This window comes from Stegostoma tigrinum, chromosome 9 (genome assembly GCF_030684315.1).
Source record: "Stegostoma tigrinum isolate sSteTig4 chromosome 9, sSteTig4.hap1, whole genome shotgun sequence".
NCBI classification, from domain to species: Eukaryota; Metazoa; Chordata; class Chondrichthyes; order Orectolobiformes; family Stegostomatidae; genus Stegostoma; species Stegostoma tigrinum.
In genome coordinates this window covers 86,414,115-86,433,820 of record NC_081362.1, presented here as the reverse complement: position 1 = coordinate 86,433,820, position 19,706 = coordinate 86,414,115, and the positions used below count along the sequence as shown (strand labels likewise).

At 44.3% G+C, this 19,706-nt stretch overlaps 1 protein-coding gene and 1 long non-coding RNA gene across 2 annotated transcripts in view; one reads left to right on the top strand and one right to left on the bottom strand.

The window, feature by feature from the left end:
- tspan33b (tetraspanin 33b) overlaps positions 1–284 on the bottom strand; it is a 38,244-nt gene extending 37,960 nt beyond the window's left edge. Inside the window, exon 1 of the mRNA XM_048536055.2 lies at positions 8–284. Coding sequence (XP_048392012.2) covers positions 8–103 — 96 coding nt within the window. The 5' untranslated portion in view covers positions 104–284. The remainder of the gene's footprint in view (positions 1–7) is intronic.
- LOC132210022 (uncharacterized) overlaps positions 1–19,477 on the top strand; it is a 77,873-nt gene extending 58,396 nt beyond the window's left edge. The window contains exon 3 of the long non-coding RNA XR_009446179.1: positions 19,104–19,477. This is a non-coding gene — a long non-coding RNA (uncharacterized LOC132210022). The remainder of the gene's footprint in view (positions 1–19,103) is intronic.
- The last annotated feature ends 229 nt before the right edge of the window (positions 19,478–19,706 follow it).

Sequence of the window (19,706 nt, the reverse complement as noted above, 5' to 3'; positions counted from 1 at the left end):
TACTTACCCAGAACAAGAAACTGAAGAAAAATAGATAGTACTTAATCCAGGGATTAATAAATGTGATATTTGCGCCTCTGTTCAACCTTCTTCCAAGATCCATTGTGGAAATACAACAGCTGTTTAAAGTAAAATATCAGGACAGGAAAATAGAAGAGATTCCCCAAATGATGAGCTATAAAGAAAATGTCAGCAGACTTCTGGCTTGGCGTTCTAATGCAGTGTGTGCAATGTGTGTGTGTCTGTACGTGAATGAGTCTGCCTATAACTGAACACTGCAACTCATTCTGTGCCTCCAGTTGGTTCTGTACCATAAATAGACACACTCTTATCACCCAAATGCATGCGCCTCAGACACAACACAAGCGGGAATACTGATTCAACGTCAGATATGACATATTTGGCACTTGGGTATACAGGACCAGCTGCTGTAGCTTTTCTTTAAAAATCTGTTTAATGACTGAAGTCAATGGTTTTACATAGATTTGTGCCCCTGACCACTTCTTTTGTTCTGACCTTCAGAGCAAGGTTTTAATATCTTTCTTTGTCATATACTAAAATATACTTAATCAAACAACATTTCATTTGATATACAACTTAGTTATGTACATGTGACTATATTCACACATTTTTTAATATATATAAACAAATTTTATGACACTGACTTTAAGATGTATATTTTATATGTAGACAAACACTTTAAACAATTATTAAATGCTGTGATATTATGTTCCTCACAAATTTTGAGCCAAAGTTGAAATGTACATTTGTGAATTTGCGCTCATTTTCAACAATTTGCATTGCTTGCAAATTTCAGTGTCGCTTTCTGGCTTGTGGTGTTTTTACTGACTATGCAAACTGGTGAGGCACTTCTGCAAACGCATATCCCCATATCAGATCCTAAAGGCTTCTATTCTGGTTTCCCCTATTTGACATCTTTGCATGAAAGAAGCTTCAGCTGCTGTTATTTCTCTGCAAGTAGCATAACATGCATTGTTGCAATGCTGCAGATATAATGAATGCACCAACATAAAAAGTATTCATTATAAGCATCAGTTGATAGCATCTGCAATTCATTAGCTTGCTCTTCCCATTACATTTGATGCATTGTGGTTACTTTTAGAATATCTGGTTCTCTGTATTGTACGTCCAGCATATTGGGTTTACTGCTTTTACAGTTTTGAGCAGGATCATTGGACACCAATGCGGTATGTGAACATTTTTTTCACCCGTTCTAGGCAATGATTATTAAGCCATGAGAGCAGGAACTTAACCAGCTTCTATTCTTTCTTAGTGTGTATTAGCTTATCTCAGGAGTCAGGCCTAGGGAAGTACATGCAATGCAGGTAGCCGTAGCACTCCTCCATTAGGGTGGAGCGTTCGTTAGTTGTAATTACTCCTCATTGCTAGTTTTGCTGCAAACCTTGCTTAGTTGGTTTTCAGGTGAGGATAGATTGGATGTGATAATGCCATGCCATATATTTTTACTGCCACTGAGGCCTCAATGTGACAGTACACTCCTTCCCACCCCTACCACCACTGCCCTAATAACAAGCAGTGCAGTGTTGTTGGGGGACTAATAATTTAAATTGGATTAAGCTTTCCCTACACACTGGTTACACACCATATGTCATTTTTACAATGGCAGATATCGGGACATCTGAATATCGAGCCACAGAGAGGTTACGGACTTCATTATTGTAGTGATTGAAATGAGGGCCAGGTGGATCCACTGACTATGGGATTCTTGATTGGGGCTGTTAACCTGGGCTGACAGATATAAACAGGAGATTCGGAAGGTTTCCTCAGTCTAGGGACTGGCTTTGAGCTGACTGGTCACAACCCACAGAAAATACATATGTGAATAAAGGGTGACAGGGTACCAGCCTCTGTGCAGGTATCCCAATTTAACATTTTGAAACTCAGCACAACACAGTACAGTGTGAAAGGAAGGTAGATGTTGACAGCTCTGTGAATGAAGTTCTTTTTCCAGCATTCCTGTGAGCTGGAATCTACAGTCAAGAAAATCTGCAGTATCCCTTACCTTCCCCAGAAATACAAGGGATGAAATGACTTGGGACAACCATGAAGAACAATCACTGGGCAAAGAAAAAACTGGCACACACCTGCCGCTCAATGAATGTGGCTCAACACAAGGGTCCTCATGGTAGACTGTTAAGCAAGGTTAGATCATACAGAATAGGGGGAGAACTAGCCATTTGGATACAGAACTGGCTCAAAGGTGGAATATGGAGGGTGGTGGTGGAGGGTTGTTTTTCAGACAGAAGGCCTATGACCAGCAGTGCGCCGCAAGGATCGGTGCTGGATCCACTGCTTTTCATCATTTATATAAATGATTTGGATGTGAACATAGGAGGTATGGTTAGTAAGTTTGCACATGACACCAAAATTGGAGGGGTAATGGACAGCGAAGAAGGTTACCACAGAGTATAACAGGACCTTGATCAGATGAACCAATGGGCTGAGGAGTGGCAGATGGAGTTTAATTTAGATAAACATGAGGTACTGCACTTTGGAAAGGCAAATCAGGGCAGGACTTATACATTAGTTGTAAGGTCCTGAACAAAGAGGCCTTGGAGAGCAGATGCATAGTTCCCTGAAAGTGGAGTTGCAGGTAGATAGGGTATGTAGAAGGTATTTGGTACGCTTGCCTTTATTGACAGTGCATTGAGTGTAGGAGTTGGGAGGTCATGTTGTGGCTGTACAGGACATTGGTTAGGCCACTTTTGGAATACTGTGTGCAATTCTAGTCTCCCTGCTTAGGAAGGATGTTGTGAAATTTGAAAGGGTTCAGAAAAGATTTACAAAGATGTTGTCAGGATTGGAGGCTTTGCGCTAGAGAGAGAGACTGAACAGGCTGGGGCTGTTTTCCTTGGAATGTCAAAGGCTGAGGGGTGACCTTATAGAGGTTTATAAAATCATGCAGGGCATGGATAGGGTAAATAGGCAAGGTGTGTTCCCCAGGGCAGGGGAGCCCAAAACTAGAGAAAATAGGTTGAAGGTGAGATGAGAAAGATTTAAAAGAGACCTGAAGGGCAACTTTTTCACTCAGAGGGTGGTGTGTATATGGAATGAGCTGCCAGAGGAAGTGGTGGAGGCTGGTATAATTATAGCAATAAAAGGCATTTGGATGGGTATATGAATAGGAAGGATTTTGAGGGATACAGGCCAAATGTAGGCAAATGGGACTGGATTTATTTATCATCATGGATGAGTTGGACCGAAGGGTTTGTTCAGAGCTGTACAATTCTATGACTCTATGTGGCCAATGTCCTCTGGAGAGGAATGATGAAAAAAAGGGAGAAAACAAGTGAACACATCACTCTAAGAATGAGATAGTAGGAACTGCCAATGCTGCAGAATCTGAGATAACAAGGTATAGAGCCTGGATGAACACAGCAGCATCAGAGGAGCAGGAAAGCTGACGTTTAGGGTCGAGATCCTTCTTCAGAAATGGGGGAGGAGAAGGGGATTCTGAAATAAATAGGGAGAGAGGGGGAGGTGGAGAGAAGATACACAGAGGAGAAGATAGGTGGAGAGGAGACAGACAGGTCAAAGAGGTGGGGTTGGAGCCAGTAAAGGTGAATGTAGGTGGGGAATTAGGGAGGGGATAGATCAGTCCAGGGAGGAAGGACAGGTCAAGGAGGCAGGATGAGGCTAGCAGGTAGGAGACGGGGTGGGGCTTGAGTTGGGAGGAATGTTTCGGGACGCAGGGATGAGCTGGGCTGGTTTTGGGATGCGGTTGGGGGAGGGGAGATTTTGAAGCTTGTGAAGTCCACATTGATAACATTGAGCTGCAGGGTTCCCAAGCAAAATATGAGATGCTGTTCCTGAAGGCTTTGGGTGGCATTATTATGTCTCTGCAGGAAGTCCAGGATGGACATGTCATCCAAGGAATGGGACGGGGAGTTGAAATGGTTCATGATTGGGAGGTGCAGTTGTTTGTTGCGAACCGAGGGAGAGAATGGTTCCTCCGGAAAGCAGATAAAGGTGGGGAGGGAAAAATGTCTTTGGCGGTGGGGTCATATTGCAGATGGCGGAAGTGTCGGAGGATGATGTGTTGGATCCGGAGGTTGGTGGGGTGGTAGGTGAGGACAAGGGGGATTCTGTTTTGGTTGTTATTGCAGAGGGCCTTTAGGCCATCTGCATGGGAATTCAGGTGTTTCAGGACCGGATGTCCATGGTGAGGATGAGGTGTTAGGTACCACAGAATAGGAGGTTTTGGAGGAGGTGGAGGGTGTGAGTTGTGTCACGGACTAGGTGGGGACTTCCTCGACCAAGGGGGAGAAAATAGAGTTGAGATAAGTGGAGATGAGTTCGGTGGGGTAAGAGCAGGCAGAGACAATGGGTCGCCCAGGGCAGTCAGGTTTGTGGATTTTGGGAAGGAGAGAGAAACTGGCGGTGCAGGGTTGGGGAACGATGAGGTGGAGGCTGTGGATGGGAGGTCACCTGAAGTAATGAGGTTGTGGATGGTTTGGGAGATGATGTTTTGGTGGTTGGGTGTGGGGTCATGATCAAGGGAGCAGGAGGAGGAGGTGTCAGAGGGCTGGCACCTGGCCTCGGCAATATAGAGGTCAGTGCGCCATACTACAACTGTGCCCCCCTTGTCTGTGGATTTTATGGTGAGGTTGGGATTGGAGAGAAGGGAACGGAGGGCTGCACATTCTGTGGGGAGAGGTTGGAGTGGGTGAGAGGGGTGGAGCAATTGAGGCGATTGATGTCGCGACAGCAGTTGGAGATGAAGAGGTCGAGGGAGGGTAGGAGGCCTTGGGGTTGTGTCCAGGAGGAGGCGGTGTGTTGGAGGCAGGAGAAAGGGTCAGTAGAGGGAGGGTTAGGCTCATGATTAAAGAAGTAAGCACCGAGTCGGAGGTGGCGGAAAAACTGTTCAACGTCCAAGCGTGATTTGTATTTGTCAATGTTTGGGTGGAAAGGGACAAAGGTGAGTCCTTTACTAAGGACTGACCACTCATCCTCAGTAAGGGGGAGGTCTAGGGGGATGGTGAAGACTCAGCAGGGCTGGGTGCTACTGTCATCTCTAGAGCTGCTGGCTGTGGAGGCGGTGGGCGGAGCGATGTCGGTGTTGGTGGTGGGCGGAGTGACATTGACATGGTGGGAGCAACGTCGGCAGTGGGCGTCGAAGAGGAGATGCCGGACATCTTAAAATGCATAAAAATAGATAAATCCCCAGGACCTGAACAGTTGTTTCCCAGAACTCTGTGGGAACCTAGGGAAGTGATTGCTGGGCCCATTGCTGAGATATTTGTATCATCGACTGCCGTGGTGCCGGAAGACTGGAGGTTGGCTAATGTGGTGCCATTATTGAAGAAAGATGGTGAGGAAAAGCCAGGGAACTATAAACTGGTGAGCCTTACATCAGTTGTGCGTTCTCGTTGGAGGGGATTCTGAGTGACAGGATTTACATGCATTTGGAAAGCTGATTACGGTTAGTCAACGTAACTTTGTGCATGGGAAATCATATCTCACTGATCTGATTGAGCTTTTTTGAAGAGATGACAAAGAAGATTGATGAAGGCAGAGTAGTAGACATTGTCTATGTGGATTTCAGCAAATCGTTCAACAAGGTCCCACATGTAGACCGGTTAATATGGTTAGATCACATGGGATCCGGGGGTGCTAGCCAACTGGACACAAAGTTGGCTTGAAGGTAGAAGACAGAGGGTGGTAATGTAGGGTTCTTTTACAGGCTGGATGTCTGTGACAGTGGTGTGCCAAAAGGATCAGTAACTCACCTCCTGACTTCCCCAAAGCCTGTCCACCATCAACAAGGCACAAGTCAGGATTGTAATGGAACACTCTCCACTTGCCTGGTTGAGTCCAACTTCAACAACACTTAAGATGCTTGACACCATCCAGGACAAAGCGGCCGATTGAATGGCATCACATCCACAAACAATAATGTCCTCTACCAAGTCAACATGCTCAAAATCAGATCCACCAGACAAGACATATTGTTTGTGTATCTCAAACCAGACTCCTGGACTAGCTCCTTTGCTTCGAACTTGGTTGCATTCGTAAGTTCTCAGGAGGAGACCGGAAGTACTTTAGAGATTGACCCAACGTATTGCTGAAAATGTCAAAACTTACATACTCACACATGGGAGTCCTTGGTTTGTGATGGACCAAAATGGGGAACGTTTAAACAGCAAGATATTGAACACATCAAGAGACGTTATCAAGAACTTGCAAAGGTCAAAGAATCAGACAGCATGCACAAATCTCCAAATACCACATCTACTTGGCCCTCTAAGACTCACCTGTCCTGTATGTGGCAGAGTCTGCAGACCACTCATTGCACTTATCTGAACTATCTCAGAACCCTTCAAAACAGAGTGTGAGTAAGTCATTGTTGATCTTGAGGGACCCCCTATGAAGACGGAATACTGTCCTCTGCTGTTGCACAGAAGTGGGATGCTAAAATCTCTTATAGTATCTAATGGGGAAAAGGCAAATTCAAGTTGTATTGGTTTTGATCATAGAATGGTCAATTCCCAGACACACAGCAATGGGAAAATAGCCCACTTTGCATTAACATGTTATTACCAGCATTACACCAGGAGCAGGGAGCTTGCACGAATATATTGAAATTTCGGTTCTCTGAGGTAGGAATAACGTGAAGACATTCACAGTTTGATTTCCGTTTGCCATGCTCTCTGACATTCCTTTGAAGAAACCTCAAATGAAACAGCACTTATTTCATGTGCCCTTAACAATAACATCTGGAAAGGCAATGGATTAATGGTATTTTCACTAGTCGACTAATCCAGAGACCCAGGTGATGTTCTGGGGACCTGGATTCGATTGCTGCCAAGGCAGATGGTGAAATTTGAATTCAATTTTAAAAATGTGGAATTAAGAGTCTAATGATGACCATGAAACGGGTCTAGGCCCGAAACGTCAGCTTTTGTGCTCCTGAGATGCTGCTTGGCCTGCTGTGTTCATCCAGCCTCACATTTTATTATCTTGGAATTCTCCAGCATCTGCAGTTCCCATTATCTCTGATCTCTATCCATGAAACCATTATTGATTATTGGGAAATACTCATCTGATACTCTCAAGGCTTTTAGGTGAGGAAACTACTACCCTTATCTGGTCTGGTCTATATGTGACTTTAGATCCACATTGCTGTGATTGACTCTTATCTGCTCTCTGGGCAGTTAGGGATGGGCAGTAAATGTTGGCCTAGTCAGAATCGCCCACATCCCGTGAATGAACAATTAATATTTATATAGCATTTTTAAAATATCAACTATCCCAAGATACTTCACACAACTATACTCAGACAATAATTTGACACAAAAATTTAATAAACAGATATTGTGTGTAATTAGGAGGGCAACTGAATGCTGTGACTTATTTTAAGGACATGGAATACGAAAGTAGGGAAGTTTTGCTCCAATTTTATAGGACATTGTGAGGTTACATCTGGAGTGGTGTGGACAGTTTGGTTTCCTTAGTCAGGAAAGGATATCATTGCTTTGGAAGTAATGCAAATAAGGTTTTTTTCCTCTAATTTTTTTAGATGAAGGGATTACTTTATGAAGTAAAGACAAACAGCTTGGGCCTGTATCTGAGTTTAGGATAATGAGCAGTCATCTTTTTGAAGCCTATAAAGTCCTGAAGGGGCTTGTCAGGGTGGATATTGAAGGGATATTTCCCATTGAGAGAGACTAAACCTGAGGGGACACAAGTTGAAAATAAAGAAGTCTCCATTTACAGGAAAGATTTTTATTAGGTTATTCACTAGCCTAGGATTATTATTCTGTGGAATGTTGGACCATCGAAAACATCAAATGCTGGAGATCACAGCAGGTCAGACAGCATCCATTTTTTGTTGCTATCAGTACAGATTCCAGTATCTGCTGTAATTTGCTCCTACATTGGGTTATTGAATATTTTTTAATGTTCAGTTGGATTGACAAAGGTGTCAAAAAGAAGGGAGTGGTAAAGAAAGCAGTGGCCACAATCAGAGCAGCCATGATCTTATCAGAGATAGTAGGAACTACCGACGCTGGAGAATCTAAGATAATAAGGGGCAGAACTGGATGAGCACAGCAGGCCAAGCAGCATCAGAGGAGCAGGAAAGCTGGCGTTTTGTGTCTGGACCCTTCTCCATGTTATCAAATGGCTAGCACACTTGAGGGGCCAGATGACCTTCTCCTGCTCCTGATTTGTATGCTCATACATATTGAGCCACTTTGGGAGACAGTCAGATGGGTTACTGAAAGCCCAGGAGTGTCTTAAAGGAATAGAAGGATACACAGGTTTCAGGAGGGAATTCTAAGCCTCAGAGTTGAAGGTGCCGCTGCCAAGGTCAGAACAATGAAAGGGAGGCACAGCAAGCCAGAATTGGAGGGGTGCAAAAATTCTGAAAAGTAAGAGGTCTGGATCAAGTTAAAAGGCAAGTAAAGACAAGGACATAGGTGAATTTGAAAACAAAGATGAGAATATTGTTTTTGGACCAGTTGCTTACTTAGATGAGCAAGCTCAGAGGTGATGTACAAATGGAACTGTGTGCAAGTTAGGAAATATGGCAGCAAACCTTTGGATGAGTTCAACTTTATGGAGGATGGAAGAAGGGAGGTCAGACTGCCATCCACGCAGAGATAAAAGAGGAGCAATAGAGTACAATTAGGAAAGTAACTGGTCTTTAGATCCCATTTGGCAATTGAGATCAATTATTCTTGTTTTTCCATTTGGCTGTTGCCAAAACGTAATGTCAGATTACCATTCAATGATGATTCTGCAGAAAGAGGCAAATTAAACTGATTTACAAACTGAAGATGTTTTAGAACAGAAATAAGACACTTTTCCTATTGATAGATTGCAAACCCTACCTAATCATCTTTTCGGTATGCTTATGCAACTTGGAAAAAATACAAATGTAAGAAACAAATAGCATAATGACAGGAGGAAGTGCCAAAGGATAAATTGCCTCTCATCTTCTAAGGGCATTAATGGTGATCTTGTGTAGTACCATGTAATACTTTACTCCAAATATTAGTGAAAGTCACATGGGAAATCACTGCTACATAATAGACTGTTCTCTGTCCAAGAACTGCACTGTATAGATCTTTAATCTTTAGTGGAGGAGAAGTACAGAAGAGAGAAAGGAAGAGAGTTGTATGACTCAAAGAACATATTTGTCAAGGGTATACTTGTGAAGAATAAGCTTAGCTATTTGGATATAGTAAAGGAGCAGTCTGTGGATCACTGGTGAAGCTACGGTTGAATTGACCCACTTGATCCACAAAGACCTTCTTGGGACAACCTGTCATGGGCAATGTCAAGATCACTGTTAAGTCTTGCCACCTCCAGAAATTTGATATAATCATGTTTTAGAAACAGTAATAGAGCTTACATTGACCTTTTTTTTTCAAATCTTTCCATAAGCTGCAGAATTATACACTGTTATTTTGCTACACAGGTCGCATTGTGATAGCGAGTGATGTGGCTCTCTGGAATGCATGTACAAATGTGCATAATGTAGTTCCTAAATCATACTGGATCAATACAACAATATAACAGTCACTACTACCCTAAGCTTTTATCCCACAGGGATCTTCCAGGCAGCTGTAGTGGTTATCTCTACAAATCCTCCTTATGCAAGCTGGCCAACAGCAGTACTATCTCTGTTTTCTCAGTGATACACCCACATGTTGACTTTTTCCATTGTACATAAATCCGCCTTGGTGCTATCTCTAACGAGGTTGACATTTATGGTTTCTCTGATTTGATTTGATTTATTATTGTCACATGTATCTAGGTACAGTGAGAAGTTTTGTTTTGTGTGCAGTACAGGCAGATCATACCATCCAAAGGGCATTAGGAATATAGAACAGAGCAAGGAATACAATGTTACAGCTGCAGAGAAAGTGCACAAAGAGCGAGGTCAACATTAAATTTAGAATTTGAGAGGTCCATGCAGAAATCTAATAATAGTGGGGAACAAACTATTCTTGAATCTGTTAGTACCTGTGTCTAAGCTTTTGTATCTTCTGCCTGATGGAAGATATTAAAACCAGAATTGGAGGGGTATTTGATGATGTTGGCTACCTTTCTGAGGCAACTAGAAGTGTAGATGGAATCAATGGATGGAAGGTTGGCTTACGTGATGGACTGGGCAACTCTCTATAGTTTCTTGTGGTCCAGGGCAGAGCAGTTGCCATACCAAACCATATTGCATCCAGATAGAATGCTTTCTATGGTCCAACTATAAAAATTGGTAAGACGCAGGTTCACATAGTTCTGTGTGCCATGTGAAGTGGGAACAAATAGCACACAATCAGTACACACATAGATCTGCTTGTCTGGGAGTTCTACTGGTAACTCTGTAATACTTCTAAGCAATAGTTTTCATTTAATACGCTCTGGCCACAAAGATTCCCTTGGGATATTACCAAAAAAAGGTATGCTTTTATTAAAACTATTTGCGAAAAGAAATGCTTAATATCATTGGTAAAAACATTATGAGTGGGTGTGTGTGGTTTACTACTGGAATTTTGACAGCACCATTAATGCCATACCCAACAGATGGCAGGGAAAGCTCATCAGTGGAACCCTCTTCATTGCAATCATTTAAGACAACATGAATTGTGACAAAATGAGGACAGATTAAAGAGAAACACACCTCATAACTGATTTTGAGCCTTTATTTTCCTGAATTTTATAATAAAGATTAAATACACTGAAACACCGCAAAAACTTTAATACCTCAAAAAGGTGATCATAGTAACATCTTAAAAAATAAAGTTAAATGACCACATGAGGAATTTTATGCTGCAAAGAAATGTAATGTTAATTGTGTTGGGAGAATTGGGTTCAAAGGTGATGAGGCTTGTTAAAGAGTAATTGCTGAGCAATTCTCTTGCATATGAAGTTGAAATGTAATAACTGGGGGGAATATGGACCTTGAAAAAGGCTGTGCCAAAGTAAAAATTGCAATTATGAGATGCAAATAAATGTGATCTCTGAGGATATGACTGGAATTCCTCAATGGTAATTTGCCTTCAATCATCATTGTGATCCATCTGGTCATAATTGCATGACATCAGCCTCCTGAAGCAACTGTTCTACGTGGAACTCAATCACAGCAGGAAGCTCCCAGAAAAGGAAAGTGGAGATGTTTTAGCAATGGCGACAAAGTATCCTTGAGGAAATCAAATAAACCATTGACTGTTACGCATCAGAGATAGTAGGAACTACAGATGCTGGAGAATCTGACGTAGCAAGGTGTACAGCTGGATGAACACAGCAGGCCAAGCAGCATCAGAAGAGCAGGAAGGCTGACGTTTTGGGCCTTTTTCTGAAGAAGGGTCTAGGCCTGAAACGTCAGCCTTCCTGCTCCTCTGATGCCACTTGGCCTGCTGTGTTCATTCAGCTCTACACCTTGCTATCTCAGACTGTTAGGCATCCTTGGTTTTTCACTGATCAAAATTGAAAAGATCCAAAATTGGAGAACTCAATGTGCAGTCTAGAAGTCTACACAGTGCCTAGTCGAAAATCTAATTCTTTACGATTAGATTGAGCTTCATTGGAACACTGTAGGAGACCAAGGATTGAAATGTCAGAGTGCGTAAAGCAGGGTAAAGAATTGAAATGACAAGCAAAGGATGCTGGAGGTTACATGCTGGAGTCACAGATAGACCAGGAGCAGCTCAAAGTGGCAGGTTCATCTCCCTGAAGCAAGTGAAATTTCTAGAACAGTCCAGTAGTTTAACTTACTCAGTATTCTGATGTGCCAGCTTGCAAATTACTAGGAAAGGTACCAAACACATCAACAGTCTTCACTGGAAACACCAGAGGTGAAGTCAAGTAGGTGGAGAAAGAGTGCAAGAGCCCTCAAGCACCTCATAACTCTGATATGTCAAGCTCCACCTACCCACAAATGGCACACCATGCAAACTGAGCTTTGGATGTTTTAATCATCTCAGAACCCATCAGTAAGTCATCTCAATTCTGATGATGTGCCTAAAATAAAAACTGATAATGAAGCTGTTAACATTGCCATCAAAAAATATTAAATATTACAGCTGAAAATGCCCCAAGTACGAGTAAAGTATATAACAATGAAATCATTTAAATTTTTTATTCTATGTGGTTTAAATCAGATTGGAATTAAAAATTAAATAGAATCACTGTAAAACCAAAGGAATTTGTCATAGTAGATATGAAATCAGGATGTCTCAGAAACTAAAGCAAGTAAAAGGGAGAAATAAATCATTGATGAATGAAACATAACGTTAACACCTTAGTAACACAATTTATGAAGCCTTGGCCACAGCTAAGTGAACTTCAGAATACTCAAGACTCTGGCGATGCTTTGTTCTTGTTAGTCAAAGCTATTTTTTTTCAATCTTCTTCATTAAAGCTGTTATCAAACAGGAAAACCTTAGAGCATATAAGCAAAATTCAGAACTGCAGTTCAGTAGATATGCTTTCTGGACTTAATCCCAAGAGTAGGACTTCAATTCCCACCATGACAAATTGCAAAATTAAAATTCAATCTAGTGACTTGTGGGCTGGTTCCCAGAAAAAATGAGGAAGGAAAATTACCAAGTAGACATAGAAATGCCAAATGCTTCAGGAAAATGAACCTGCTGTCTGACCTATTCGTGACTCCAACATACAATCTTCAGCTTCCGGTCGCTTGTCATTTCAATTCTCTACCTTGCTCCATGCACTCTGACCCCTCTGTCTTCGGCCTCCTGCAGTGTTCCAATAAAGCTTAACACAACCTTGAGGAACAGCATCTCATCTTTCAACTCGACACTCTTTGGACATAACGATAGGTTCAACAATTTTATCTCATAACATATGGCTCCATTACATGTGTGTTCTTTTGCTGGTTTTTTGAGGATGTAACTATGAAGATGAACAAGGGAGAGCCAGTGGATGTAGTGTACCTGGACTTTCAGAAAGCCTTTGATAAAGTCCCACGTGGGAGTTTAGTGAGCAAAATACTGACTTGAATTGAAAATTGGCTGGCTGACAGGAAGCAAAGAGAAGTGATAAATGGGTCCCTTTCAGAATGGCAGGCGGCGACTAGTGGGGTACCACAAGGGTTGGTACTGGGACCGCAGCTGTTTACAATATACATTAATGATATAGATGAAGGCATTAAAAGTAATATTAGCAAATTTGCTGATGACACAAAGCTGGGTGGCAGTGTGAAATGTGAGGAGGATGTTATGAGAATACAGGGTGACTTGGACAGGCTAGGTGAGTGGACGGATGCATGGCAGATGCAGTTCAATGTGGATAAATGTGTGGTTATCCACTTTGGTGGCAAGAACAGGAAGGCAGATTACTATCTAAATGGATAATAAAATGTGAGGCTGGATGAACACAGCAGGCCAAGCAGCATCTCAGGAGCACAAAAGCTGACGTTTCGGGCCTAGACCCTTCATCAGAGAGGGGGATGGGGTGAGGGTTCTGGAATAAATAGGGAGAGAGGGGGAGGCGGACCGAAGATGGAGAGAAAAGAAGATAGGTGGAGAGAGTATAGGTGGGGAGGTAGGAAGGGGATAGGTCAGTCCAGGGAAGACGGACAGGTCAAGGAGGTGGGATGAGGTTAGTAGGTAGGAGATGGAGGTGTGGCTTGGGGTGGGAGGAAGGGATGGGTGAGAGGAAGAACCGGTTAGGGAGGCAGAGACAGGTTGGACTGGTTTTGGGATGCAGTGGGTGGAGAGGAAGAGCTGGGCTGGTTGTGTGGTGCAGTGGGGGGAGGGGACGAACTGGGCTGGTTTTGGGATGCGGTGGGGGAAGGGGAGATTTTGAAGCTGGTGAAGTCCACATTGATACCATTAGGCTGCAGGGTTCCCAAGCGGAATATGAGTTGCTGTTCCTGCAACCTTCGGGTGGCATCATTGTGGTACTGCAGGAGGCCCATGATGGACATGTCATCTAAAGAATGGGAGGGGGAGTGGAAATGGTTTGCGACTGGGAGGTGCAGTTGTTTGTTGCGAACCGAGCGGAGGTGTTGTGCAAAGCGGTCCCCAAGCCTCCGCTTGGTTTCCCCAATGTAGAGGCAGCCACACCGGGTACAGTGGATGCAGTATACCACATTGGCAGATGTGCAGGTGAACCTCTGCTTAATGTGGAATGTCATCTTGGGGCCTGGGATAGGGGTGAGGGAGGAGGTGTGGGGGCAAGTGTAGCATTTCCTGCGGTCGCAGGGGAAGGTGCCGGGTGTGGTGGGGTTGGAGTGCAGTGTGGAGCGAACAAGGGAGTCACGGAGAGAGTGGTCTCTCCGGAAAGCAGACAGGGGTCTTCCTCCCACCCCAAGCCGCACCTCCATCTCCTACCTACTAACCTCATCCCACCTCCTTGACCTGTCCGTCTTCCCTGGACTGACCTATCCCCTCCCTACCTCCCCACCTATACTCTCTCCACCTATCTTCTTTACTCTCCATCTTCGGTCCGCCTCCCCCTCTCTCCCTATTTATTCCAGAACCCTCACCCCATCCCCCTCTCTGATGAAGGGTCTAGGCCCGAAACGTCAGCTTTTGTGCTCCTGAGATGCTGCTTGGCCTGCTGTGTTCATCCAGCCTCACATTTTATTATCTTGGATTCTCCAGCATCTGCAGTTCCCATTATCTCTGATACTATCTAAATGGAATCAAGTTAGGTAAAGGGGAAGCACAACGAAATCTAGGTGTTCTTGTACATCAGTCAATGAAAGCAAGCATGCAGGTACAGCAGGCAGTGAACAAAGCTAATGGCATGCTGGCCTTCATAACAAGAGGAATTGAGTACAGGAGCAAAGAGGTCCTTCTGCAGCTGTACAGGGCCCTGATGAGACCGCACCTGGAGTATTGTGTGCAGATTTGGTCTCCAAATTTGAGGAAGGACATTCTTGCTATTCACAGAGTGCAGCATAGGTTCACGAGGTCAATTCCCGGAATGGCGGGACCATCATTTGTTGAAAGATTGGAGCGACTGGGCTTGTATACAAGATAATAAAATGTGAAGCTGGATGAACATCTCCACCTATCTGGACTCCATTTTCTCCCCTTTGGTCCAGGAACTCCCCACCTACGTCTGTGACACCACCCACGCCCTCCACCTCCTCCAGGACTTCCAATTCCCTGGCCCCCAACACCTCATATTCACCATGGACGTCCAGTCCCTATACACCTGCATTCCGCATGCAGATGGCCTCAAGGCCTTCCGCTTCTCCCTGTCCCGCAGGCCCGACCAGTCCCCCTTCACCGACACTCTCATCCGCCTAGCTGAACTCGTCCTCACCCTCAACAACTTCTCTTTTGACTCCTCCCACTTCCTACAGACTAAGGGGGTGGCCATGGGCACCCGCATGGGCCCCAGCTATGCCTGCCTCTTTGTAGGTTACGTGGAACAGTCCCTCTTCCACACCTACACAGGCCCCAAACCCCACCTCTTCCTCCGGTACATTGATGACTGTATCGGCGCCGCCGCTTGCTCCCCAGAGGAGCTCGAACAGTTCATCCACTTCACTAACACCTTCCACCCCAACCTTCAGTTCACCTGGGCCATCTCCAGCACATCCCTCACCTTCCTGGACCTCTCAGTCTCTATCTCAGGCAACCAGCTTGTAACTGATGTCCATTTCAAGCCCACCGACTCCCACAGCTACCTAGAATACACCTCCTCCCACCCACCCTCCTGCAAAAATTCCATCCCCTATTCCCAATTCCTCCGCCTCCGCCGCATCTGCTCCCACGATAAGACATTCCACTCCCGCACATCCCAGATGTCCAAGTTCTTCAAGGACCGCAACTTTCCCCCCACAGTGATCGAGAACGCCCTTGACTGCGTCTCCCGTATTTCCCACAACACATCCCTCACACCCCGCCCCCGCCACAACCGCCCTAAGAGGATCCCCCTCGTTCTCACACACCACCCTACCAACCTCCGGATACAACGCATCATCCTCCAAGACTTTCGCCATTTACAATCCGACCCCACCACCCAAGACATTTTTCCATCCCCACCCCTGTCTGCTTTCCGGAGAGACCACTCTCTCCGTGACTCGCTTGTTCGCTCCACACTGCCCTCCAACCCCACCACACCCGGCACCTGGACTGACCTATCCCCTCCCTACCTCCCCACCTGTACTCTCTCCACCTACCTTCTTTACTCTCCATCTTTGTTCCGCCTCCCCCTCTCTCCCTATTTATTCCAGTTCCCTCTCCCCATCCCCCTCTCTGATGAAGGGTCTAGGCCCGAAACATCAGCTTTTGTGCTCCTGAGATGCTGCTTGGCCTGCTGTGTTCATCCAGCCTCACATTTTATTATCTTGGAATTCTCCAGCATCTGCAGTTCCCATTATCCCTGGGCTTGTATACACGAGTTTAGAAGGATGAGAGGGGATCTGATTGAGGCCTATAAGATTTTTAAGGGATTGGACACTCTGGAGGCAGGAAGCATGTTTCCACTGATGGGTGAGTCCAGAATGAGAGGACACAGTTTAAAAATAAGGGGTAGGCGATTCAGAACAGAGTTGAGGAGAAACTTCTTCACCCAGAGAGTGGCGGATATATGGAATGCTCTGCCCCAGAAGGCAGTGGAAGCCAAGTCTTTGGATATTTTCAAGAAAGAAATGAATAGGTCTCTTAAAGATAGTGGAATCAAAGGTTATGGGGATAAGGCAGGAACAGGATACTGATTGTGGATGATCAGCCATGATCATAACGAATGGTGGTGCTGGCTCGAAGGGCCGAATGGCCTACTCCTGCACCTATTGTCTATTGGTTTGGTTTTGTCGCAGTTCCTTCTTTACCCCTTCTTGCCACACTTACAATGCGACTACTATGCAGCCATTACATCTGAATGCATCTTTTGTTTCTTTATTATATTCATATCACTCTCTGTCTTTTGTTCCAAATCTTTTTATCAATTCTTCATGGGATGAGGGCATCTCTCGCTAGGCCAGCTGTTGTTGCCCTTCCTTAATTGCCTGTAGAGAGTGGTTTGCGAGACCATGTCAGAGATCAGTTGAGAGTTGCCCACATGGATCTGGAGTCACGTTGGGCCAAAACTGGTAAGGCATTAGTGTACCAGGGTTTTTTTAAACAACGATCCATGTTAGTTTCATGGTTGTCAATATTGAGTCAAGCTTTATTAAGTGAATTTGAGTTCCACCAGCTGCTGCGCTGGGATTTGAATTCATGTCCCTAGGGCATTAGCTCACTTCTGGTTTTCTGGTTCAGTAACAATACCACTAGCCTCCTGTCTCGTTCACTTTGTCAGCTGATTACACTCTTACAGACTTTCCATGTGTTCTTCCTGACCCCTCCCACATTTCCACTGACTCAAAACCAATTACATTTCTATCATTCTTCAACTTAAACCACAGGTCACAGGCTTGAAATATTACCTCTATTTCTCTTCTCAGATGGTGCCTGATCTGCTGAGTATTTCCAATATTTTCTGCTTTAATTTTATACGGTTGACTTTTAATGGCCACAGAAAGCCAGGCCCCAGCAGCAAAATCTATCGCTGAAGAAAGAAGCCCTCCGTCTTCTCTCAACAACCTCATCAATATGCCCAGAACTAGAAATAGCATTCCATCACATGAAATTATGATTTGTGTCTTGTAGTCAATTCTATAAGAAAATGCCTGATGTGGCTCAGGACCCCACATTTGCTGTAGATAAAAATTGTGGGCTGAGAAGTTGCATTGCTTGCTGGTCTCTATATATTTCTGGTTGTCTTTAGATTGTCATTGCTAGAGGGATGGAGTTTAAAACAGGGAGGTTATGCTGCAGCTGTACAGAGTCCTGGTGACGCCACACCTGGAGTACTGCGTGCAGTTTTAGTCTCCTTAATTGAGAGGGATATACTAGCACTGGAGGGGGTGTGGAGGAAATTCACTCGGTTGATTCCAGAGTTGAGAGGGTTGGATTATGAGGAGACACTGAGCAGGCTGGGATTATACTCATTGGAATTCAGAAGAATATGGGGAGGTCTTATAAGAAATATATAAGATTATGAAGGGAATAGATTAGGTGGAGGCAGGGAGGTTGTTTCCATAGCAGGTGAAACTAGGACTAGGGAATATAGCCTCAAAACAAAGGGAAGCAGATGTAGGATTGAGGTCAGGAGGAGCTTCTTCACCCAAAGGGTTGTGAATCTGTGGAATTCCCTGCCCAGTGAAGCAGTTGAAGCTACCTCGCTGAATGTGTTTAAGGCAAAGCTAGATAAATTTTTGAACAGTAAAGGAATTAAGGGTTATGGTGTGAGGGCAGGTAAGTGGACCTGAATCTCAAAAAGATCAGCCATGATCTTATTGAACAGCGGGGCAGGCTCGAGGGGCCGGATGGCATACTCCTGCTCCTAGATCTTATATTCTTATGTCTTCTCAACCAGCTGAGGTATTCCTTTTGCCTTGCCTCCTACAGTGCCCCTCCAAAAAAATAACTTGCCACCCCAACCAGCCATCATTATAGTTGTCTTTGTTTTACAGTTGTCTATGTCTTCTATCAATCTGAAGAAGGGTCAATGGACCCGAAACATTAACTCTGATTTCTCTCCACAGATGCTCTCAGAGCTGCTGAGATTTTCCAGCAACTTCTGTTGTTTCTGATTTCTAGCATCTGCAGTTCTTTTGGTTTTTATCTGCCATCTTCATATCTGGCCGAAAGGTATCCTGCAGAAATATGGACATCCAGGAGGTCATGGCCTAATGGACGATTCACCACATAGAGAAGGTATTTGGATATGTGGCCCTCATCCACCCAATGAAGGTACTAGATCTCGCTGACTTAGCATTGAGTGCAAGAATTGTTCAATGCAGAAGGCTTGTCTTTGGAAGTCCCTGGCCTGTAAGGCCATAGAAATGGGTGGATTTCAATCAAATAATGAAAATGTAAGCTAATTCTCTGTAAGATCAGGGCCAACTATGGTCTTCAGGTAAAGTGAATCCAGAGGCTGTGAGATCAGGAAACATGGTACGAAATTCTATCGCTTGGTTTAAAGTCAAACATGGTGCTGTTTATTTACATAATAATTTGATTTGAATTACTACTTATTACATTCTATGGCAATCCAGAATGATTATCCATATTTCCAAATTGCCCTAGGCCTATACAGACACAACATGTAACATCAGCTGGTCATCACAGGGCAGGCTGCAGGAGGTGTCAATGCATTTGCTGCTGATGACACCATGTTTTGTGTGCAATAATGTCGACGTCAGCGCATGCACTGCTCGTAAGGGACCAGGCAAGCTGAGAGGGAAGCAGAGTGGAGTTTGCACCAGGAGCAGTGGGGTAGAGGCCTGCATCAACAGCGAGAGTGGTGGGAATTCAGGCATCACCAGCCTGCCTCTGTCATCGGGACTGGAAGGGAATGGAAGCACGCACCGGCAGACAGTGTTTTAGCCTCTACTTTGTTCAGTGGCGAGAAGAACAATTTGGAATTAAATGCATTAAATTTCTTTTTAATTTGTTTAAAAGTCTAAAGAACTTTTCTGAATGTACACTTCCTGCAACACCATCTTTGAGTCTGGTAGCTGCTTTCAATCGCTTACCAATGATGTTGGCTTTCTCTTCATGCATACATGCAGTTTGTGCCACCTACAGGTTGCATTTATACAAATCACAGCCATGGTAATTTGGAAAGAAGAGAAATGGGAGAAACACAAGGGTTTATCCTGAGGGCTGAAAGACTGAAAGTTCTTTTGA